The 25,027-nt window shown below is 46.0% G+C and overlaps 1 protein-coding gene across 2 annotated transcripts in view; it reads left to right on the forward strand.

The window, feature by feature from the left end:
• Nucleotides 1–25,027, forward strand: part of SLC24A3 (solute carrier family 24 member 3) — a 339,499-nt gene that overhangs the window by 270,066 nt on the left and 44,406 nt on the right. Inside the window, exons 7-10 of one of the 2 annotated variants that reach the window (XM_065589824.1) lie at nucleotides 13,202–13,276; nucleotides 19,346–19,371; nucleotides 21,143–21,196; nucleotides 21,856–21,989. In XM_065589824.1, the coding sequence (XP_065445896.1) occupies nucleotides 13,202–13,276; nucleotides 19,346–19,371; nucleotides 21,143–21,196; nucleotides 21,856–21,989 (289 nt within the window). Of the gene's footprint in view, nucleotides 1–13,201; nucleotides 13,277–19,345; nucleotides 19,372–21,142; nucleotides 21,197–21,855; nucleotides 22,002–25,027 lie in introns of both variants that reach the window. The other variant, XM_065589823.1, reaches the window with a different exon arrangement.

The raw sequence follows: 25,027 nt of genomic DNA on the forward strand, positions 1-25,027 counted from the left end.
CAAGTCTGGCCAGCTCTCTTCTTCTGGGGAATGCCGGGGGCTGGCAAGAAGGTTTTCTGCCCCTGCTAGGAGGAAAGGAGTAGTCAGGAAGAGTGATGGAGGGGCATGTCTAATAGAGGAGATAGATGGCCGTGTGGGTAAGACACTGGAATGAGACTCAGAAGCCTTGGAGTAAGATGCTGATTCGGCGACAGACTGTGTGATCTTGGGTAAGTAACTTACTCTCTCTGCCTCTGTTCCCCATTTATAAAATGGGGATAATAACACTTCCTTGGGCTGTTCATATTGTGTGCTCTTTGGGCCAGGGACTGTCCTACCGTGGGTGTGTGTACAGCACCTAGCACACTGGGGGATGATCTCAACTAGGGCCTCTTCGGGTACATCTCTAGTGCAATTAAACAACCGTAGCTGGCCCAGATCAGCTGACTCAGGCTCACTGGGCCTTATCTACAGGGCTAAAAATTGCAGGGTAGGCATTTGGGCTTGGGCTGGATCCCAGGCTCCAGCCCAAGCCCAAACGTCTACACAGCAATGGTTAGCCCCACAGCCCTGAGCCAGCTGATCCGGGCCAGCTGTGGCTATGTCCGCGGTTCCTTTTTTCCAGTGTAGACATGCCCTTAGTGTTACTGTAATACATACAATGTCAGTACGTGGAGGTAAGGATTGGTGGGAGTGTTTTCTCCAGTGGCTGAGAGGGTAGGGTAATGATCATCATTTTGCATGGATCATAGCTTGGACTAGATCATTGGATCTTAGACTTTTTCCTTTTGCAGCCTGTGTTCCTGAGCTTAGCTCATGGTCATGGGTGCTGGAACTAAGGGTTGAAGTGGTTTTCATTATATACAGGGTTTACAGTTTGGTTCAATGGCTCTCAGTGCCCCCACTATCAAAACCGTTCCAGCACCCCTGCTCATGGGAGATGGATTGGGTTTCCCTCTGCAGGACACGCAGAAGCACTTTACACCTGGAAACTGACTAGACTAGCAAGTCAATTGCCCTCGGCAGTAATTCTGTGGGTAAAGTGCTAGTGTTTTGCCTCTGTAGAGAAGTCAGAAAGCAGGGAACGATGCAAAAAGACTCATAAGAGGAAAAGGGAGAGGAAAGAAGGCACAAAAAGAGAAACAATGGGGGAAACTTAGATGCTATCAGAGTATAAACGTTTAATAATAAATCATAAATTAATTGCCCTGATTTTAAACTATCCCCTGCTTTCCAGAACTTCATAAGGTAAGTAGCTTGGTGATAGCAGTGGCATGATTGTGCACTGCATGCTGAGGTCCTTTCTTCTGGTGACCCGATTGAGTGGGGAATGACCACCCAGACCTCAGCACATCCCAGCAACCCTACCACTGGGCCCCAGACAGTTGTAACTGAGTGTCCCTGTGATCCAGAGTTCTTGAGCACTCTACAGCTAACAGCTTGATAGCAGCAACCGCTGAGTTAACAGAATCATCAGCGCAATGTTAACCGGAGGAAGGGGGATTTTTGTAGCCCTTTCAAGTGCAGCTCTGCTCTGGAGAGTGGCTTTGCAAAGACAGCACCGGTGGGTTCGACATCTCTTCTGTTTCAGTGATGTCCATATCCGATTGCGTGATGTAGGAATAAAAGAACAGATTGCCCATCGACCCTCCAATCTGAGCCTGGGCTCGGGAGATGTTTGCTTTTTCTGGCTCATGCATCTTCATTAGTATAATAAAGATGTTGCCCTCAGCTACACCTGTGTCCCTCTGTTGTCCCCATTCTTCTCTCAGTTGGGATGCACGAGTGTAACTGGCAGGATTTGAAGAAAATGAGGCTTCACAGATGGCCTCACAACTGGAAATTAGTTAACTACTGTAGTCGAACAGGCTCCCCGTTCTCCGATGAGTCAACAGGTGCTTGTCAGACTGACCAGCCTGGCTACCAAGCATACTATGGCGCTTGGGGGTTTGGGGTAACCCCTGATGACCTTCCTAAAGCTCACAGGTTGGGAGAGACGACAATGAGACTAAGGCATGGAAGAGTCCTAAGGATCATTTGGGATTCCTCCTTCCAATAAGTCTTTAAGGGCGTCTAGGGAGCTGGTTGGGGCATTCCTCTCCGTCCTATGGACCTACTGAGGTCTGCAGGATGAGAGAACCTTCAGCCATTGGAAGGAGACGGTCAGAGCCCCTCGTGAGCCTTTCGGTGGGAAAGATCACTTTTTTTCCTTTACCCTCCCTGCTGATTGGTTTACATGTTGAAATCTACATCTGTGGGAATTCATTTTTAATTTTAGGTGTAGTCTCCAGTACTCATGTGCTTTGCTTTACTAGTATCAGCAACGCTTGTGATCCCTAGTCACGCCCCCGGTTCAGAAGTTAATAACTTGTGAAATTAAAGTAAAATGAACTAAACGTTAGTGCTGCGCACTAGATCTCAGCTAGGGGAGCCCAGTAAACTAGGGTGACCAGATGTCCAGATTTTATAGGGACAGTCCTGATTTTTGGATCTTTTTGCACTCTTGATCAGAGATTTTGTCAGCAGTGTCCAATGCGTTTGAGGTCTTGACAGCAATAATCAAAACTAGGAGAGTTTTGACACGGGCTGGATGTAGTGTCTTCCTTTCTTGCTAATTAGTTCCTTTCTCCCCTCCCCTGCACATGCTGTCTGTTGCCTCGTATTTCTTTCCTGTATTGTAGAGTTCTTTTCAATGACTGAGGAGTCTAAAGCAGTGATACTCAGACTGAGGCTCGCGAGCCGCAAGTGACTCTTTAATGTGTCCGCTGCGACTCTTTGCAGCACATATTAAAACACCGTGTGATTTAATTATTAACCAGTCCAAGTTATTAACCAATCAGGATGCGTTTACTATGTTATTAACCAATTGTTGTTGATAAAATAATAATACTTGGTCAGTCATTTTGCTGTGAGAATTTTATACATATTTTATATAATTTCTCCTGTTATACAGTTTAAATATGAATACATAGTACTACAGTAAATGAAACAATGAATGCACACTACAGTGGCCAGGGGGAGGGATGTTTTAGGTGTCTTCTAATTTAACTCTGTAGCCAGGCACTTTGCAGACTTAATTAGGTTTAATTCAGAGACCAAGGCAGTTAACAACAAGCTAATATCCCTGCAAACTTAGCTCCCAATTCTGCAACCTGCTCTCTGATGGAAAACAAACCACTCCATCTCATGGAGTTCCATTGAAATCAATGAGATTCTATGTAGTCTGTATCTGTAGCAAATTTTCACTGTTAATTTCACTTCTGGCCAGGGGGAGGGATAGCTTAGTGGTTTGAGCATTGGTCTGCTAAACCCAGGGTTATGAGTTCAATCCTTGAGGGGGCCACTTAGGGATCTAAGGTAAGAATCAGTACTTGGTCCTGCTAGGTCAATGACCTTTCAGGGTCACTTCCAGTTCTATTTAATAGATATATCTCCCTCTCCATATATATATATAATGCCTGAGTATCACTGGTCTAAAAGGATCAAGATAAATAACTCCATTTTAGATACAATAAGAGAAAAAATGGTATTTCCTGTTTTCCTTTTTCTAGAGTGTTTTCCTCTCCACATCATTTCTATCCCTACTCTCACTGTCACTCGCCAAAGATTTCTTCACTGTGGGACACTTGGTCATGCTGAGCCAGATATGGGTTTCAGGAGCATTTGTAATCAGTCCCCATAGGGCAACTTTTCCATGCTGCATGGCTTGACAACTTGATGCTTATATTGCTTTGGTTACTATGGTTGCAGTGCATAACTTAAATGGCAACACCAGGAATTAAGTTGTCTCTTGGATACATTAAGATGTATGTGTCAGCCTGTGAAAGGTTTAAAAATGTAACTAACAGCCCTTCACATTTTCCACAGTAACTCTTTAGGGATTGACCATAAAGAGACAAGGAGAGTGATATATTTTTAACTGAGCAATCTGTAATGTCATAGTTACAGTTTAGCTGTACCCTATAATGAAATTCTTCATCTCACAGAGAAATATAGGGCCAGAGTCTCTCCCCCATCCCAATCCCATTGCACTGCTCCAGCAGCACAAAGGAGACTGAATTTGGCCATATATGGCCTGCTGAGAATTCGCCTGGGGGGTTCTCATCAGGCATAAATCTGCTGTAACCTATGCCATCCCCACCCCCAACCCAGATCTCAGCTTTACTTTGCAATAGCAGCATAGATGTATCATGAGCTATGTGAAACATGAACTCCTCGTACAAGCCCAATTCCTTATATAGGTCCCACTCAACTTGGCATCAGAAGCTAGGTTCTTTCCAGCTCTTAAAGCATCTCCAGTCTGCCATCGGGTACATGTTTGTAATCCCCTTTGATATAATGGGGTTGTTCAGGTGTGATGCAGGGCCGAATCTGACCATCTGTGGGATAGCCCGGCTGTATCTGAAGGTCGATTTTGACCTTCAGGATTGTTATTACATATGATGATCTATGAGTCAGAAAAACGCCAGCTTGACTTTCAGATTCCAACCTGAGATGGACCCATGAAGCTTACATAAGGAGTTCACAGGAAAAGTTATGTGAATCAGCTGATACAGGGTATTATCCCTGTATAGTGATCATTCATTAAATGGAGGTTCCATGGCAACCAACAAACTTCTTTACTTGGGAAATGGTAGAACTGTTACCACGTCTCTAAGTAATGCGAATGATTATAGGGGTAAAATGTCCAACCCTGATTCCGCCCACCCCAGCACACAGGATGTTACACAGCATCATATCAACAAAGTTAAATAGAATAAATGTAATTTTATACAACGCTTGTAAAAATGAAAAAACAAATTCAAATGAGGGAGCCCAAGAAAAAAAGACCATCTAGGAGCCTAAATATGGATTTAGGAGCATACCTCTAGGCATCTAAATTTGAGTATTTCAATCAGAACCTACAGATGTGCATAGAGACAGACCCTCAACTGGTGTACATCTAATCTGACCCACCGATCGCATGGGCCTGATTCTCATTTCAAATAAACGTTCTTTCCACGGCTCTGGCAGTGTAAAGCGTTGTTAACTTGAGCATGAATTACACTTACAGCTACGTAAAAAGTCACAATGTAAAGAGGCCTTAGAGTATGACATTTCAAACGATTTGTTTTGCTAGCAGTCTGGAAAATGCCAGGAATGGAAGGGTTAATACCAGAGATCTCTGGGGAACTGTTTTCTTTCAGCTTTCTGAAACAGGACCCTTTGTCTAGATAACGTGGAATGAATGAGTTGCAGCGTGTTGATTGGATTGAATTCTTGCACAAGCATGACTTGAGGATGTGGCTGGAACACGTATTTATAAAGATAAAGCCAGATCCTCTGCTGGTGTAAGTTGGCCCAGCTCCCTTGACTTCACCAGAGCAGTGCGGATGTACACCAGCGGAGGATCTGGCCCAGAATGTTTGAAGTGCCCTGGAGAAATGGAAAATAGAGATTTGAGGAGACAATTCAGCTGTGGGGACATCCTAGGGCTGCGGAAAAAATAGAGCATAGTTTAGCAGATTGTAGATGTTACAGCCCCGTGACAGCTTTTAATCTGCCCTTTTGAGACTATTAGCTAATGAAGTCAAGGACTGAATTACTCAGTGGCCTTTCTCGTCTACAGTCCTGTCTAAATTGGCCCACAGTGACCCAAATTCCTTCCGATTTCTGTGGCTTTGAAAGGTATTGAGTGAGAAGAACTATGCAGCAATCCTGTTTTATCCTCTATTGAACGTGTATTGCATGTCCTTTTATTCTTAAGGCTTGTCTTCACGGCACTGCTAGCTTGAGGTATAACTTGAGTGCCGCCCTTAATGCAACTCCTGTCCACACAGTGAAATCTCTAGCTCAAGGGAGATGGTGTGTTAGACTTAAGTAGCTGGCCTGTGGGGGACAAGGGGAGGCTTTGAAGCTCAAATGCTGCTGATACTGGAATTAATAATATGGAGGGGACAGCTGCAATGGGCTGCTAATAATTAAGGCTGTAAGAAAATCAAAGGCCACGAGTCCGGTGCAGCAACAGCAAATTTTAACACTCACCGCAACTGTCAAATCACGCTGCAACTCTTTTGAAATGCCACTTGCAAATTTGCCCCAGCTACCACTCCATCACTGCCCATTGGGGGCAGGGATGGAGGAGAGTGGGGCCAGGGACCCGTGTGGGTCAGGGCCAGGATCTCCAGGGGCTCCCCCAACTCAGTACTCCGGCTCTGTTGGCCTCACACTTTGTCCAGGTGCAGTTCTGCCTCTGTCACGTGGCACGGGCCAGGCCTGCTGAGCAGCAGTGGTTCCTGCACAACCTTGAGGACTTTGCCTTCCATAGCTGCCTGGCCACATTGCGGGATGGGCTCGGGGAGGGCTAGGTGGGGGTTGGGGCGTGTGCCTCTCACAGAGCACAGGGCTGTGCCAGCCCCACACAGGGCCTCCAGCAGTCTGAGCTGGGGCCAGCTCTAAGATGTGGGGTCTCAGCCCTACCCCCACCCCACCCTACCCTATCGACTAGAGAAATGGGACGATAGCCAGCCACTGTTGGAAAGTAAAGGACCCAACCTCTAGTCAGGTACAAAACAAGTGTTTAGGTCCTGCACCCTCCCCCACACACACGCAGCACCCCAAACCGCAACTTTAACAAACAGTGGCAGCAACTTTTGAACCAAAATATCACAACTTTCTGACCGCCTTACTAATAACACAAACCCTGTGTGGGTATATCTACATCACAGCGTAAGGCGTGATTGTAGCACAGGTAGGCCTGCCTGTGCTAGCTTTAAGCTAGCCAGCACCGGTAACAGTAGCAGTGAAGATGTGATGGCTCAGAATTCAGCACAGGCTAGCAATCTGTGAATACTCAGGGCCTGATTCTCATTTATACTGTCTCTCTTTACGTTGCTCTGGTGGGCTAAAGAGCATAGATTGGGTGTAGGTTGCAGTTACAAGGCCCCGTTATACTGCCTGAATGGTGCAAAGAGGCCTTCGTGTAAATTAGAATCATGCCCGACATCTTCCAGAACATTCCTTGGGCCAGCAGGCTGCAAAATGCCCAGTGTTCTAAGGGTTAATCGTTGACAATGTGGGCACACAGTTACGCTTCAATCTTCTGTGAAAAGAAGGGGTTTTACAAATAATGAAAAGTGAAAATGAAGTTTCTTTTGGTTTGATTGAATTCATGAAGCAACATGACTCGGGGATGTGGATAGAAACCATATTTTATTAAGGGAATGTCTGACGTACCCTCTAGAAATGGAAAATAAGGATTTGAGGAGACAGATTAGTTATGGGGCTGTGGAAGAAATAATCATAGTTAAACTTTAGCTGATTGAAGAAGTTAACAACTGTATGAGCATTTGTCATTCACCCCATCAGTGCTTTTAGTTAAGAAAGTCAAGAACTAAATTAGCCTTCTGTCTTCATGGATCATGGTTGTCTCTGACGTATATATTTTAATAATGTGTGTGCGTTGTGTACTGTACACAGAATCGTCACCTCTCGCAATTTTGTTCATAGATTTTAAGGCCAGAAGAGAGCATTAGAAAGGCACTAGCTCCCCCGAAAGTGGGCAGGCAGAAAGCAGGACCATGTCTGTGGAATGAAGGCTTCCTCTAACAATGTCTATCAGAACTACCCCTGCGCTTGTACAGCGATGCCCCACCTCCATCTCAGACCTGTGTCTTATGGGACCATCTGGCCTTCGGAAGTTCAAAGAGTCCCTTCTCACAGTTCTAAAATTGAATGCAACCACTTGAATGCAATGGCCCCCATTTAAAGTCGACATTTGCCAGCAGTGACCACAGAGCGAGACAGGGAAATACTGCAGTGTGAGATAACTGACAAATGTTGCCTTTTTCATGGCAGCCATTGTGCATGCATATTGCAGAGTTTTCCTAAGGAGAACTCTTAGAGGTTTAAATAACCATCCAGTACAGGGAGGGAGAGCTCAGTGGTTTGAGCATTAGCCTGCTAAACCCAGGGTTGTGAGTTCAATCCTTGAGGGGGCCACTTAGGGATCTGGAGCAAAATCAGTATTTGGTCCTGCTAGTGAAGGCAGGGGGCTGGACTCGATGACCTTTCAAGGTCCCTTCCAGTTCTAGGTGATAGGATATCTCCATTAATTTAAAAAAAATTATTAATTACATGTTGTGACAGACCCAGACCAGTGGGGTACAGGAGTCGGGTAGAGGGCAAATATATACTGGTCACTGGATGAGTAGTTTTCTGTTCCCTGAGTGACCAGAGCAGGGGCTGCACTAGAGTAATCAGGAACCTGCTAGAATCAATTAAGGCAGGCTAATCAGGGCACCTGGGTTTTAAAAGGAGCTCACTTCAGTTTGTGGTGTGAGTGTGAGGAGCTGGGAGCAAGAGGCGCAAGGAACTGAGAGTGAGAAGGTGTGCTGCTGGGGGACTGAGGAGCACAAGCGTTATCAGACACCAGGAGGAAGGTCCTGTGGTGAGAATAAGGAAGGTGTTTGGAGGAGGCCATGGGGAAGTAGCCCAGGGAGTTGTAGCTGTCATGCAGCTGTTACAGGAGGCACTATAGACAGCTGCAGTCCACAGGGCGCTGGGCTGGAACCCGGAGTAGAGGGCGGGCCCAGGTTCCCCCCAAACCTCCCAATTGACCTGGACTGTGGGTTCTCCCAGAGGGGAAGGTCTCTGGGCTGTTCCCCAACCCACATGGTGAATCTCTGAGGCAAGAAAATCTGCCAATAAGCGCAGGACCCACCAAAATAGAGGAGGAACTTTGTTACACTATCCAAAGCTCAGGAGAATGGATGGACTATGAAAGCTAAAATACCAATAGCTCAGTCAAAAATGTGAGAGCCTAGTGTTATAGGGATAATTCCACTGATTTTTGCCTTTGGACTGTAATTCTGATTGTGACAGAGTTATGCTGCTTTAAATGTAAGCCTTCCAAAAAGGAGATTCTGAATATAAGACTCGGTAGTATATCTGATCTTTCCCCAAGTATGTTTGTCCAGTGCGACCTAGCTAAAGAAAGGCTTTTCTGTTTCTGAGAAATATTATAAAAATATTCTCAATGACCTTGCCCACGGTTTTGAAAATGTGTGTGTTGCTCGAGAATTGAATCTTAAATTCAACCACCTTCTAAGGTAAGTAATCCCTATTCTAAGGACTTGATCTAGATATCTCCAGATTAACTCATCCTGTTGTTATTGTGTTGATATCATCTCATAACTTCTGAGTTGTTATGCTTGATTAGATTTCCTGTATAACACAGGCCAGAGAATTTCACCCAGTTACCCCTTCACTGAGCTCGATGATTTGTCTGACTGTTAAAAATGTGTGCCTTATTTCTAATTGGAATTTGTCTAGCTTTAATGTTTTAGGTGTCTTCTAATTTAACTCTGTAGCCAGGCACTTTGCAGACTTAATTAGGTTTAATTCAGAGACCGAGGCAGCTAACGACAAGCTAATATCCCTGCAAACTTAGCTCCCAATTCTGCAACCTGCTCTCTGATGGAAAACAAACCACTCCATCTCATGGAGTTCCATTGAAATCAATGAGATTCTATGTAGTCTGTATCTGTAGCAAATTTTCACTGTTACTCTAGCCTATATACTAATATGGAGCACCTATAGATATGGTATACTGTGTTCATTTCATATACATGACTTTGTTATCAGCAAATCATTGGTGGATGATATGAAGTTGTGAAGCATTGTCAATACAGAGGAGGATCAGAATATTATACAGGAATAGCTGGATGACCTTGAGTCACAGAAATGAGATGAAATTCAATAATAAGGTCCTGCACTTAGGATCTAATAATAAAAATGTCTCCCACAAGCTGGGGCAACAGAGGAGAAGAAAGACCTGGGTGTGTTGGTGGAACACAGGATCACCATGAGCCACCAACATGATGCAATGGTGGAAAAGGCAAATATGATCCCAGGATGTATCAGTCGAGGCATTTCCAGTAGAGAGAGAGAAGTACTAATGCCATTGTACATGGCACTGGTAAGATCTCAACTGGAATGCTGTGTACAGCTCTGGTCACCCATGTTCAGGAGACATGAATTCAAACAAACAGGTGCAGAAGAGCTACTAGGATGACCAGGGGAATGGAGAGTCGATCTTATGAGACTGGGAAAACATGGCTCGTTTAACATAGCAAAAAGAAGGCTGATTTGGGGGGGGGGGAGGGGAGGGATATGATTGCTCTCTGTAAACCCTACGGAAGGTGAAGAGCTATTTAAGCTAAAAAAAAAATGTTGGCACAAGAACAAATGGACCAGGAACAAATTGAGGCTGGAAATTAGAAGAAGGTTTCTACCCATCAGAGGGATGAGGTTCTAGAACAGCCTCCTAATAGGAGTTGTGGGGGCAAACAACTTAATTAGTTTTAAGAGCGAGCTAGACAAATTGATGAGTGTGATTGTATGTCCTGATTGCTTGTGATGGTAGGTGGCAGGGCTCACCAGCCCTCAGGCTCACTTCCAGTTTACACCTTCTGTTCCTAAAAGCTTATGTTTCAGGGTTTCAGCCAGACACCTGGAGGGGTCAAGATGGGATTCCCCCCCCACAGACATACAGTATACTCTGGATTGGGTCTCCTTCCTCTGAATCATTAGAGATGGCCATGTTGGAGATGGGACACTGGACAGGGCCAGTGCTGTGAGGTGGCACCAAGCATTCTGTCCCTAGGGTGCTTGGCTGGCTGGTTCTTGCTCACATGCTCACAGTCTAAGTAGTCGCCGTGTGTGGGGTCAGGAAGGAATTTTCCCCCATGTTAGGTTGGCAGTGACCTTGAAGGTGAGGGTGAGGTTTCACCTTCCTTTGCAGCAAGGGGTGTAAATCACTTGTCAGGATTATCTGGATGTATCTCATTCAGTCAGCTCCCTGCCACTGAGGGGACCTCAGGCATTGGTGCAAATAGTCCCTTTTATTTTCTGCCTGTGGCACATGATAGTGTAGTCTCCTGTGGGCTGTAACAGTTTGGTCTAATTTTGGTTGTTGGGTGGTGGTGGCCTGTGATATACAGGAGGTCAGACTAAATCATCTGGTGTTCCATTTGGCCTTAAACTCTATGACTTTCATGACTTCTGTTTTCCTGTCCTACTCAAAGTCATTATACACAGCCCTACAAGAGTCTACTTAACTATCTAAGTGTGTAGGAAAAGTCATCTTCATATTATATGGTACTACTTGCATATGTGACCATACAATTCAAGACTAAATTGTACCAGATATGCACTAAGGGGCAGAGTTAAGGTTATGTTACTTTAGCATTTTTTGATTTTTTTCAGTGCTTAACTTTGCGACCATAACACAGTATTTTGTATGAGATTTCCTAAGTTCTGTTTTTTTTTTAAAGAGAGAGAAGTAGTAAAAAAGTAGGAAAAAAAATAAGAAAAGAGTTTCATTGTCCAGGACTTCAAACTCTGTTGGTTTACAAAAGTTTGTGAAGAGTGGTTGTGATTTTTTGACTTTTAGAAGCACAAATCAGATTGACTGCCACTGATAGTTGTGCTTCTGAATCCCATTGGCTTTCACTGTGCTTCGTGTGCCTAAATCACTTGCACCCTTTTAAAAATCCCATCTAGAGTGCGTAACTAGTTGACTGTTGTGCACCAATTGTGTATGTCTGAAGGTCTTTGGCAACACACCACCAAAATGCCCAGCATGGTGCATTTCCAGAGATCTACAAAAGGCAGCTCCTCTCCACACTGCATTAGGAGTTGTGCTGCATCTCAGATGCATTGGAGCAAAACTCCTTTTGTGAGCTCTTCACAAAATGACAAGTTTCCTCACAGGTCTCTTTTGAAGTTAAATTAATTAATGTTGGTGAATGCTTGGAGATCCTAGGGTGGGAGGTGCTTTCTGTACAGTGTTAGTCTGCATTTCTCAATCACAACCCAAAATTGGGATGGGGAGGCAGAACATTTCAAAGGATTCACGCGATGGCTCCGGGCCTGCAGGATTGGCTGGGCTCAGCTCCCTACTCTGGGTGTTGGATTCTGCAGGGTTACAGCGCCACTCAGATTTGGCCCAACCATCCCTCCATCAGGAAGATGCAGGGGTGGGGGGCTGGGTCAAACTTGAGTGAGTGGCACTGTGAGCCCATGCACCAGGTCACAACTGTGCTCACACAGATTTGGCCCAGCTGCCCCCCCACACAAGGGAGTTCAAGGCCAAATCTAAGCAGCACTGCAACCACAGAGGTTGCAACACCCAGAGTGAGGAACCGAGCCCAACCAGCCCTACAGGACTGGAACTGCAGGAGCCGTTGCTGCGGGGTGACTGCAGGGTGGGATCTGCAACAAAGACCCCCAGGCCTCCTGCCCCGCCCCCTGGGGCCAGGACCCACCACCCCACCACCAGCCTTTTTACTGGCTTATGACAGGCCCTCAACCTTGACAAATGGGTCCTGAGCCTGAAAAGTTTGAGAAGTTCTCATGTAAATGGCTCTGCAGGGTGGGAGGCAGCAGAGAACCAGGGCCCCCTGCATCCTCCCAATTTTCTGTCTATTCCTTTCCATTTAAAATATAAACATTCCCTACGTTTCGCCATTAAAATCGGATATTGTGTGGTCCTGATCCCGTCACATAGGGCACCAAAAGCTCTCTCAAGGGGCTTGCAGGGTTTTTAACAGAAGATCAATACCTCAAAGGATTGAGGGGGGCGGGATAGCTCAGTGGTTTGAGCATTGGCCTGCTAAACCCAGGGTTGTGAGTTCAATCCTTGAGGGGGGTCATTTGGGGATTTAGTGTGGGATTGGTCCTGCTTTGAGCAGGGGGTTGGACTACATGACCTCCTGAGGTCCCTTCCAACCCTGATATTCTATTCTATGATTGGGCCCTCAATCCCTCCACCACCCACATGCCTTACAGGACTCTAGAACTGTGACTTTCTCCTAACCAAACGATTTGGGCCCAAGTTCTGCCTTCAGTTACAGCTATTAAAAAACCTACTGATACACAGGGATGACTAGACCTGCCTAGAAGTAACTGAGGGCAGAATGTGACCCTGGATAAACAATGCAATGCAAGTGCTGACCATTACCATGACTTTAGGTGCCAGAGATTCAGTCTCTCCTCTGGCCTTTTTGTGCCTCTGGGTAGTGGTCTCAGAAATGCAATGCATTCCTAAACTTGGATTTCCCATATCACGTGCTAATGTATGGGGCCAGCTAGCACTATGAAATGACAGTCCATCCTTTGACACAGAGAACTTGTGATGATGAGAGCCTGGCTCAATCCTCCTTTTTGTGTATTCTCTCAGGTGGTTGCACTGTCATCGTGGAGTCTGCTGCGAGATTCAACCTATTACACACTGTCTGTTGTTGCACTCATTGTGGTAAGTTTTTGAAGGCTATTATGACAGTGCTGCTGCTCAGGAAACCTAAGTGTCTCCTACGATCCTCATCATTATTGTCACTGGGGACAGATTAAGACATAGGCACTATAAACTTGTGCCCTGCCTCCAGGAGTCATGTCACAGCTAAACCTCAAATACCTCCCCCCCGCCCTCCCCCCCCCCAAAAAAACTGCTTCTAGCCTTCCTGGTTGCAAAGGCAAGCTTAAAAAGGATACAGCAGTGCTCACTTGAGTCTGCAGAGAGCATGAAACAATAGCTCTGAGAGGAGTGGACAGCCCCATTCATCTCAATGGGATGGTAACTCTGAAACCCACAGTACATCTATACTGCATCTGGGAGAGAGCCTCCCAGCCCGGGCAGACAGACTTCTGTTAGTGGGGCTCACATTAGCCCACTGAAAATAGCTGTGTGGATGTTGCACCAGTGGAGGCTCGGGCTTGCCACCCAAGCTCGGACCCCTCATACCCCCAGAAATGCACGAGCACAGGTCCCGCTAGCACAAGTCGGTCTACCCGGGCTGGGAGGCTTGCTTCCCGCTGCAGTGTAGACGTATTCCCAGAGCTCTGGCCTCCAATCAGGCCATGGAGTGGGTGCTTAGTCCTGTTTCGTTCCTTATGTGGGGAGAGGATGGAAGGATCTGTGCATTTCCAACTTAAAATTTGAGTCATTTCCCCCCATCCCCTTGGTCCTCTGGCTCTGCTACCAAGAAGCCCTCCATACTCCAGGAGGGACATGCTTTGCCCCTGTGGGAAGGAAATCAATTCATGAATACAAAATGTTACTGTGAGTCCTATACATGCACACAGGCTCATGGGATTTAGTGGGTACTAGTGCCAAACCCTACTGGTGAGGGTGCAAGATGGTTTCATTGATAACACCTTGTGACCAATTGTTATAATTCTCCAAAATATTTAGCAGTTGTGAAAATCAGGCCACTTATATAGCACCCTAACCGTGGATTTAGAAGCCAATGGCCTGGTTATCAACAGTGCTCCCTGTTCAGCTCCCATCATGTGCTGTGGGAAGTGTAGGTGCTCAGAACGGCTGAAAATCAGGCCACAAATGGAAACAATGTTAGCATAAGAATTGAAATGTGAAAACGACAGCAGTTAAATGGCACATTTTCATCCAAACTCGCACAAAGTCAGGAAATACAAAAGTTACATTTCCCAGAGCAAAGCTGCATATTGCATAAATGTTGTTTTCATCTATACATTACTGTCGTCTTGGACATGTTGCCTAAAATAAACTATTCCCTACTAAATAGGGGAAAGGGAGAGTGAGATCTTCTTGTGTTCACTTTAATACATTTGTAAGGTCAGGTCAGCGTCATGGTGAGAAGATGAACGTTTGCAGTTCCAGAATTTGTGTGACTGTAACTAGGCAACATTAAAGTTTCCTGGCTGTATTTTCTTTTGCCTTTAGCATGTGTGTGCCTGCATACTGGGTACATATTCCATGTGCATAGCTAGTCCCTCCCCCTGAGACTTCCAGCAAAGAGTTTGCCTCAACTTGTTTGAGTTTTGTAATCTCAACACTGCAAGGTCAGCCTTCTGCAATGTATGAAAAATAGCTTGTCTTCAATCTAATTCATACCTCCACACCCAGGCAAGAATAAAAGCAATGTAATTGACAGCAATGATGTGTGAAACCAACAAAGGCTGCTTTGTTACTTCCAGGGCTTAAGAATAATGAAGCACAAGAAAGTGGCTTTTCAACAATAAACGAACAACCCCATATATTGTAAAAAATTACCTCCCAAGGGCAGAAAGGCATGTAGGCAACATCCCAGCCCTTTGATTGATTTATTTGTTTATTTTTAATCCAAAGGAAGCGTGGCTATGGAAAGCCGCTTTGCTTCTAACCTGATAGCATTCGGATTGTGTGTTTCATTTGCAGAACAGTTGCAAATCAGTCAGGGGAGGAGGTGGGGGGGGGGGGTTGTTTGTTTTTTTAAAAAACCTTCCAGTGATCTTTCTGCTCACAGGGCTTGGCAGCTTTATTTTTGGATGCTTCTCAGCAACCTAACAGTGGCCTGATACAATCATACCTTTTGTGGCATATCTAGCATATTCCTTAAACTAGGTATACAGCAAGAAACTCAGACAGATCATTAAACAGAACTCTCTGGTACCTGTAAACAAGGTATATATTACTCTTTCTTTCTGGTTCCTTCTCTCTTCCCTCACAAATGTCTTCCAGGGAGGGCTATTCTTCATGGCTACAGAACTACAAAAGTCCTGTTCCTTGGGATCTTCACTCCAAAGGACTAGGATATTATCATTCCTTCTTGGGCCTGTACCCCACTTGCCCAGAGTCAAGCCCGATCCTTGGCAGCTCCTTGCTATCAATAGGACTATGTCAATTACCATTTGTTAAATGCACATAAAGGGGAATGGGGAGAAAGGAAAAACAGTTAAAGTATTTAACCCCTCTGCTTGACATTTTCTCTGGTGGCATTAAAAGACATTGTTAGGTCAAACAGAGTCAGATTTCGCTGGTAGCACTTGTTTGGTTCTTAAAATATGTAGCCTGCCTTCCTCCCCTCTAAGACCCCACCTCCACCCAGAGACAACCACCTGACAAAGAATACACCATCACCTTAACTCTGCCCACAAGGGATGCTGGATTTCCAGACCCCCGTGCCCCAGAAGTGAGTGGGTGCTGCCCCAGAACTATACCAAAGGGACGCCCACTGTTCTGTGCTGATGGGTGAAGGAAAAAGGGGGCTGTCCTGCTAGGTGGCTTAACTTTTCATTTCTTTGCTTTTGAGGTTTTGCATCAGGTTGGTTACACATGCAGCACCCTTAAGCGCGCCATCCTGTAGCGTTTAGTGTCTGAATTTTTAAATAGTATCACTCAGTTGCGGAGGAACATGGAAGCCTCCTTAGCATAAACTCCCAGGGTGAAATCCTGGCCCACGGAAGTAAAAGGCAAAACTCCCCTTTATGTCAGCAAGATGAGGATCTCGCACACACACCCAGTCTTTAGATGCTGTTCCAGTTCAGTGCTGTGCTCCCTACTTGAAATCATAGTGATCATAAATTGTACTTGTGTAGCACCTTCCTTTCGCAAGGCACATACCTGCTGGAGTGAGTTCAGCCTCAGCACGCTCCTGTGAGATGAGCTAAGACAATGCATTGTCTTCAGGCCCAGCACTACCTTTCCCCCACCATGCAGGGTGAGTTGAGGACAGCCATTCATAACGAAATGGTCCATTTTACTGGCTGCTCTGTGATTTGAAGTGAACCAGTTTCTCTCTTGCCTTCCAAAGACACGGTCGTGCTGAAATAAACATTTATTTCACATTAACCATGACAATAACTAGATTAATGTCATAGAGAAGAAAAGGGAAAAGTGGTAAATTTCACAAAATACAGGTGCCGGCTAGTTACACTTATAACTGATCATTCTTGCTCTACCAGTCATCTGAATGTTCCCTTAGCCACTTTTTTCTATGAGATAAAATGGGCTTCTTGATCATTGAAAGAAGGAAGTAAATTTTCTTGGGTTAGAATAAATAAATCCCATATGATTATTGTTAATTTTGAGACATGAATGTATACAAACAAGAAATGTCCAATCACATGTAGGTCCTAGTTCAACAAAGGACTTAAGAACATAAAAAGCACATAAGTATGTGCTTTATAATAAGTCCCTTTGATTTAAATGGGACATAAGCACATACTTAACTTTTAGCACAATATGGGATCTTCTATAATGGATGGTGTTGTGTGTGTGGAAGGTATCCCATGTTCTTTTAATAAATAGACTGTGATGCTCTCATAGATGTGAATGCTCCACCATTGTTTTGCCTAACCATATATGTGTCCCCATTGATATTGAGTATTTTAAAGTTATGGGTTTAACATTAAATCACTTAAAAATCCAGGGATTAGATGTAAACTGGCTTGGCTTCATTTACACCAGCCGAGGAGTTGGCTCTATACCTCTTTTCCAAATAAAAAATCCACCAAGACCTTCTTTTAATTAGAGCTTGGCAAAACAACATCTAATTTCTCAAACTGTTCCAAAGTTATTCTTCATCCTGCATTAGAATGAAAAAAATTCAACAATTCCAAATTTTAAAGGGATACTAGCCCAAATCCTCAAAGGTATTTAGGTGCCTAACTTCCACCGATTCCCATGGGAGTTAGGCACCTAAATACCTTTGAGGCTCTGGGCTGCTGTCAAAGTTGTTAGGTCAAAACGTCTGGCCCATGGCTTATTTTCATTTTTATTCGCAAAGATGAGTGTGCGTGCTTGCGTGTCCTGTCACACCAAAACATCGCAGCCTGAAACTATTGTTGCCACATAAAACCCTGGTGAGTATGAGCAATAACCTGTGGTGTGAATGATATATAACAGCCACGTTATCTTCTGATAACCAATATTACTGGTGTACATTACAAAGAAAGAGATGTTTGCTCTTTACAGAGTGTGCAGGCTAAGGGGGTGTTTCCCTTTCCCTTGGTTGCTCTCTGGTACCATAATAGTGCTTTTTCATGATGGTGTTTTCCTAATGAAACTGTATCTCTTCATGTAGTGTAGAGATGAGGGCAAATAAAGAGCCATGAAGCTTTAGAATGGCTGAGCAAAAGTTTCCCCCAACCTAATAAAAGTTGAAACCAAGTACAACACACAGTCATTTCCTGGGATGTCAAGTTGTAGAGTGACTATGGACTGAGGCTGCAGGCCACATGGCCCAGAGAAGTACAGCTCTGGCATTGATGCGGTGGCATGTTGGCACTTAGCTATTCTGGGAGGATGCCCCTGGTCCCAGGTTACTGTAAGCATGTCACCTACGCAGCGCTGGACTTGACAGGGTCACATTCTAACAACAGCCGTGGTCTGACACTGAGCCAAAGGGCAAAAACCATGGGGCCTCTTTCCTAGCTGTCAGGTAACATAAAATATGTTACATGATGTGTCTGTTCAGCAGAACAGGAAGGCTGAATGGCGCCAAGGGACGGAGAGAGCAGGTGCTTTGGCAGAAGACTTCAGGATAAGCAACCCAAGGAAGCCCAGCTATCTTCTTGACATTGTGTTGCCACAACATCTTGTCATGGCGCATTACAACGTGATACCGTTCCACTGGCTGAAAACAATTTTGAAATGAGGCCTGTGGTTGGGGGTGATAGTGAGGAATCAGCAGGGAAGCCAGTAAATTGCAGATGTCCATTTAAAGTAAGAGTGCATGGAAAGACTGGCACCGCTGACTATTACCAGCGCGATATCCACTGGCACTCTTTCATTCTCCTCTCCCATCTCTCCCAGAGGCCCTGTTGGAAATAAGCTGTGGAACATGAGGGCCATCTAGTGGTGACTAGGAAAAGCTCACCTTTAAGTTTCTACTTTAAAAAGTGAAGCCAAGGATAAATTGACAAAAGTCAGATGTAACAACTTTTGTGACATGATGTTATTGTTACTCAGAAAGATGCCACACTCGGAGAAAGACATGTTCCCTGCCCCAGAAGGTTTTGTGTGGTGTTATTGTGAGGCCCTGTTTTCACCAGTGTTTTGAGTTCAGTTGGAATAGTAGGTGCAGCTCAGCACCTATGAAAATCAGGCCCTGGGCCAGATTCTTAGCTGGTGTAAAATGCATGTAGCTTCATTAATTTCATTGGTGCGATGCTGATTTACACCAGCTGAGGATCTACCCCCCCCCCCCCATGGTACATGTTTATCACATGATTTCCATGGGACACCCTTTTTCCCACATAACTTCATGTGCTTTACCGCCATTAAAAAACTCACATCCTTTGGACACTTGCTCTGAATGCACCTTTTATACAAAAATCTCAGAGCACTTGGGTAAGTCTGTCATCCCCATTCTACTGATGGGACAGACTGGGGGACGGAGAAGTTAAATGAGCCCAAGAAAACAGCACCCGTGTGGTACCTAGGCCTCATGCTTCTGTCTCTCGCTCTGATCACTAGATGATGCTGCCTCTCCGTGCCACGTGTTCAGGTAACAGGGTATTTTCAGCTCTAATGTACGCTGTCGCATTTCATGGATAACGTGACTTTTTTTAATTTCCTCCACAGTTTATTTATGATGAAATCGTTTCTTGGTAAGTGTATCCAGCTGTCACTTTCTGATTATATTGCAGGAGCTGAAAAATCAGGGTTAATGAGAGCGGGGAAAACTAAAGTTCTGCAGAGCAATTCAGGCACCAATTTCCTGCTCAGCAGGAAACCCCATTAGCAGGTGGACTGGCATCACTCATTTTCTAAGCTAGGGAGGAATGCCCAGGAGAGGTTCATTCAGAGCATCCCCTGATGCAAGGAGGCAGTGGTGTCGGTCTGCACCCTCTGTCCACCCACATACACTCCCCCAGAGGGCAGCGGTGTCTATGTGGGCAGACTGGCAATACAGCATGGCCCTTAGTCAGAGATTTGCTGCCAGGGTGAGGTCAGAGCGACTGGGAAGGGGCAGTGAAAGCCAGAGGGGAAATGCCATGAAACATGAGCATTAGAAAGGTCTTCCAAAATGTCTTCCTTGAGTTTGTCCAAACATTTGAACTTTTAAAAAGAAATGGAATGGTAGAACAGTATCTTTGTAATGGTGGTGTTAAAAATAAAATGACCTGAGATAGCATTAAAGGGGCACTGTCCAGTTAAAAATCATATATTAAAATGAATGCATTTCCCTGTGTTATTAATAACACTGCAGTTTAGTAGTGGTGAAAATAGAAAAATCTAATTTACTTCAGCTGTTTACTCTGTTTGCTGCCTGTCTCTCAGATCGGACAATGCCATTAGTCAGTTTAACTTTTGCTCATAGTCAGTTAAACTTCATTTTCAGGTTTTCTATAATGTTTGGGTTACAAATGTTGCAGGGAGTTGCGGGGGTTAATTTGTTCCCCCCGGGATGTTTACTTTTAATTTGAGACATTTCCACAGTTTGGCAGAGGTTTTTTTTTTTCTTTTTAAACTAAAATTAAATTTGAGGGCAAATTAGACATAACTGCTTCCTTTTAATGAAATACATCAACGGGGAAGCAGAGCGCTGGACTGTCAGAAACAAGGGAAATGAATTAATATGGTCAGTGCTAAAGCTGAGAGATCAAAAAGCCACAGCTCGACTTAAAAGAAAATGAACAATGAGTCTTATTGTGTAGGACTGTGGTGATGCTTATTGCTGGAGCTAGTTGTTTGTCACAGTAAATGTAAGGGTGTGGTTAGAGGAGCGGGGGGAAAACTCCATACTGAGAAGTATCGAAAGCCATTGGCTGTCTAATTTTAATACAAATGTCCTTTATTTTGTAGTAGAAACTGCTACAAAAATCATTTCATAACATTTAACTAGCCGTTTAAACCATGCAAAGTTGCTTGTCCAGTGCCTGCCAGCTCAGCTATGTAGCTGCAGCCACAGCCTGGAGAGAGAGCTGGAAAGAACTGGTGCTACCTCTGGTTCAGTCTCTTCTCAGCAGCAGTAGCGCTCTTAAACCAGCTCTGGGAGCTCCAAGAGCCTGATTCGCCATTTGCTTTGCACCGTGTGTCAACATTCACCTTGTGCAAAGTGGGCACAAAATATCTCCACCCGCTCCACTGCACCCCATGCCCCAGGCTGCCCTTCCCAAAATGTCCAAGTTGCTTAGTGGCTGCACAACTACATTATATTTTTTTCAGTTGACTTTGATTTTTTTGCCAAGCAGGATCAGAGTAGGAGTTAGAATCCCGGTGCTTTGTGTGCCGCTTTCTGTGTATGCAGTACAATGCCCAGTGGGTTGAACATTTCCATGTGGGTTTACTGAATGACTAACGCAGGGAGTGCCGTCGGGCACAGGTGACCTCTCTCTGCTCTCCTGTGATTTGTCCCTCATCTGCCTTTGTTTGCAGGTGGGAGTCCCTCGTCCTAGTACTGATGTACTTCATTTACATCCTGATCATGAAGTAAGTCAAATATGCCCTTGGCCTGTTTAAAATGAGTCTGCAGAGGTAATTCCAGAGCAGAAAGAGGTGGAGCAGGGTTTCTGTAATGCCATCTAGCCCAGGTGCTTCTCTAGCTCTAATGTCTGAGTACCTGGCAATCTTTGATGTATTTATCCTCACAACACCCCTGTGAAGTAGGCTGGTGCTATTATCTTTATAGTGTATCGGTGGGGAAACCAAGGCACAGAATGACCAAGTGACTTGCTCATGGTCACACAGAAAATATGCGGAGGGTCAGAGAATTAAACCCAAGTCTCATGAGTGTCAGGCTAGTTCCCTGACCCCTATACCATCCATCTTTTGACCAAGAGGCTGATTCCACTGACATGGCGGATGGTGTAACAGAATTACAATCTGTATTTGTTTTAGCATCCAGGACACTTTTTACACATTCTGTTTTATGGACTGTCATGTTTGAGGACACAGAGATTGTTTTGCGTGTAACTAAGCTACAGCTGTCCTATTCTAAGGCTAGATTTCTTTAAAACCAGCGGGGCCTTCCTTGTCCTCTAGAATGCTATAGTTTTGTCCTACGTGGTCTGGCTCAAGAAAAGAAGGGCAGTTGAGAAAGCGGCATATAGGGAACAGAGATACAACAGGCGTTTGTTTGTTTTGCATAGGTTTAATTCCTCCATACATCACTGCTTTGAAAGGAAGACAAAAAATGCTGCAAATATGGTGAACGGATTAGCAAATAACACAGAAATGGACGATAACAGCAATTGTGACGCCACCGTGGTATTACTAAAGAAAGGTAACTGTTCCAGTAAGTCACGCTGCTTGTTTGCATCATTCTGAATAATTCTCACTCACGTTTGCTAGTAATTGAGCTACCTGGAATGGTTCTGTACTGTCAGGGATTGAGATGAAAGGGAATATAGAAGAACTGGCCCGTTTTTAACCCACACCACCAGATGGCAGTGTAGTTACAGTGGATGCAGGTCCATTTCCAGTTGTGTGCATCCCATCCTTGGAGAACCCCTTCTCTGAAACGTCTTAGTTTAGGATTCCCTTCCCCGGGGCAGTGTGCACAGAGATGTGCTCTCACTCTTCTCTGGGAGCATATCTACAAATGATGCAGTTCAGAATTCCATACGGAGCTCTAATTACAGTCGTCATCCAGACAGTGAGCACCATAGAAACCGAGCATATGCGGAAACACAGCAGCAGGAAAACAGCTCGAGTTTTTCCGCTACCCCCAGTTAAAGTAAGGAAGTGGTGGCTCATGCACTTCCTTTCCTGAGCTAGAACTGATTTGCAGTTAGGGAGCTATGCATGTGCGCTTGCCACTGCTGCAAACTAGGGTTTTCCTTGTAGTAGACAGCTGTTTCTTCCAGCTAAAATTACTGCTCTGGATCAAGAATTTGAACCGCTGCTGCTCTTCTCAGTCAGTTCCTCAGCTGGTGTAAACTGGCATTAATTTCAATGGAGCTACACCAATTTACAGCAGCTGAGGGTCTGGCCCATTACGTTTGCAAACCTCTGCATGGACCTTCTCATTTCAGATCAGGGTTTGTCTACATGGGAGATATTTCCAGTTATCCCAGTATAATTATACTGCAATAGTTATACCAGAATGACCCCTTCTGTGGACACTCTTATTCTGGAATTAGTGGCTTTTTTTTTTTTTTTTTGCCTTAATTTAAACATCTTCCATATTGACATTAGCTTAAACTGGAAAAAGACCATTCTAATAGAGGGTTGCCAGGCGTCCAGTTTTTGACCGGAATGCCCGGTCGAAAAGGGACGCTGGCGGCTCCAGTCAGCACTGCTGACTGGGCCGTTAAAAGTCCGGTTGGCGGCCCCAGGTCGGAACCCCCTCCTGCACCCTAACTCCCTCCAAGAGCCCGCATCCCAAACCCTCTGCCCCAGGTTGGAACCCCCTCCCACACCCACACCCAACCCCAACCCCAGCCCTGAGCCCTCTTGCAGAGCCCGCACCCCTTCCCACACCCCAGCCTGAGTCCCCTCCCGCACCTAACCCCTGCCCCAGCCCTGAGCCTGCTCCGGCACTCCAAACCCCTTGCCCCCAGTCTGGAGCCCCCTCATCCCCAGTCCCACCCCGGAGCCAGTACCCCCAGCTGGAGCCCTCACCCCTCCCGCACCCCAACCCCCTGCCCCAGCCCAGTGAAAGTGAGTGAGGGTGGGGGAGAGTGAGCGACGGAGGGAGGGGGGCTGGAGTGAGTGGGGCGGGACCTCAGAGAAGGAGCAGGGCCTCAGAGCAGGGGATGGGCAAGGGTATTCAGTTTTGTGCAATTAGAAAGTTGGCAACCCTACTGTAATACCAAAATAAGGGTGTCTACAGGGAGAGTTACAGTTGTACAACTATAGTGCTTTAAATTCACACCCTACCTTATACTAATGTAACTCCCCTTGTGTTAGGGTTACCATATTTCAGCAAGCAAAAAAGAGGACGGGAGGAGCCCCGCCCTAGCCCCGCCCCTCCCACTTCCCACCCCCCCAGAACCCCCAACCCTCCCCCCGTTCCTTGTCCCCTGACTGCCCCCTCCTGGGACCCCTGCCCCTAACTGCCCCCCAGGACTCCACTCCCTATCTAAGCCTCCCTGCCTCTTGTCCCCTGACTGCCCCAACCCTTATCCACACCCCCACCCCCGGACAGACCCCCTGGGACTCCCACGCCCCATCCAACCACTCCCCACCCCCTGACAGCCCCCCCCAGAACTCCCAACCCATCTAAACCCCTCTGCTCCCTGTCCCCTGACTGCTCCGATCACTCTCCCCACTCCTGCCCCCTGACAGCTCCCCCCCAGAACTCCCAGCCCCCCACCCCCCCGCTCCTTGTCCCCTGACTGCCCCCTCCTGGGACCCCTGTTCCTAACTGCCCTCCAGAACCCCACCCCCTACCTAAGACTCCCTGTTCCTTGTCCCCTAACTGCCCCCTCCTAAGACCCCCCCAACTGCCCCCCAGGACCCTACCCCCTACCTGTACCCTGACTGCCCAAAACTTTCTCCACTCCCCCCAAAAAGCCCCCCCCCGTTTCTTGACTGCCCACTCCAGAACCTCCCTGCCCCTTCTCCTGCACCCTGGCCCCCTTACCCTGCTGTTCAGAACAGGGTGTTGGGCTCTGTGCCAGCCGGACACTTGGCTGCGCTCCCCAGCACAACAAAACCCGGTCCCTGGCCCTGCACAGTGCTGCCGGACCGGGCTGCAGGGGAGAGCTGCCCTTGTATCAGCACAAAGTGCTCTCGCTCCCGTTTTGCTACGCTGCATGGCAGAAACCGCTCCCAGTTGCAAAAGGGGAGGGCTGCACTTTGTGCTGATACACTTGCTCAGAAGGCAGGGCGGAGCTCCTCTACAGCTGCTCCGGAGTCCAGCCCGGGACTTTCCTGCAGCCCTCCCAGCCGCTCGCTCTGCTCTGCCAGGGGAGGGGGGAAATCCCGGACATTTTGAGTGCTTTACAAATTCCCCCCGGACGCTATTTTTAGCACAAAAAGGAGGACATGTCCGGGTAAATCCGGACGAATGGTAACCCTACCTTGTGTAGACAAGCTCTTTAAAGGGCTTATTTCAGTTTAATTTAAACCTGTTCTCAGTTGATTTAAACTAAACAAAAAAAGCCATTAGTTGCACCAGTTTAACAAAATCAGTTTAAATTCACACTTTAGGTTAAACTGGTGCCAGTTTCTCTTGTAGACGAGGCCTGTATAGTGTCTGAAACCATCCTGATTTGTGTGTCTTAATGACAAAGGGAGGTCTCAGGGCAGAAAACCACTACCTCGTGCCTTGTCTATGTTTAATAGTTTTGACACTTAATTATGCCGGTATACTTA

Source organism: Chrysemys picta, chromosome 3 (assembly GCF_011386835.1).
Source record: "Chrysemys picta bellii isolate R12L10 chromosome 3, ASM1138683v2, whole genome shotgun sequence".
Taxonomy (NCBI): Eukaryota; Metazoa; Chordata; order Testudines; family Emydidae; genus Chrysemys; species Chrysemys picta.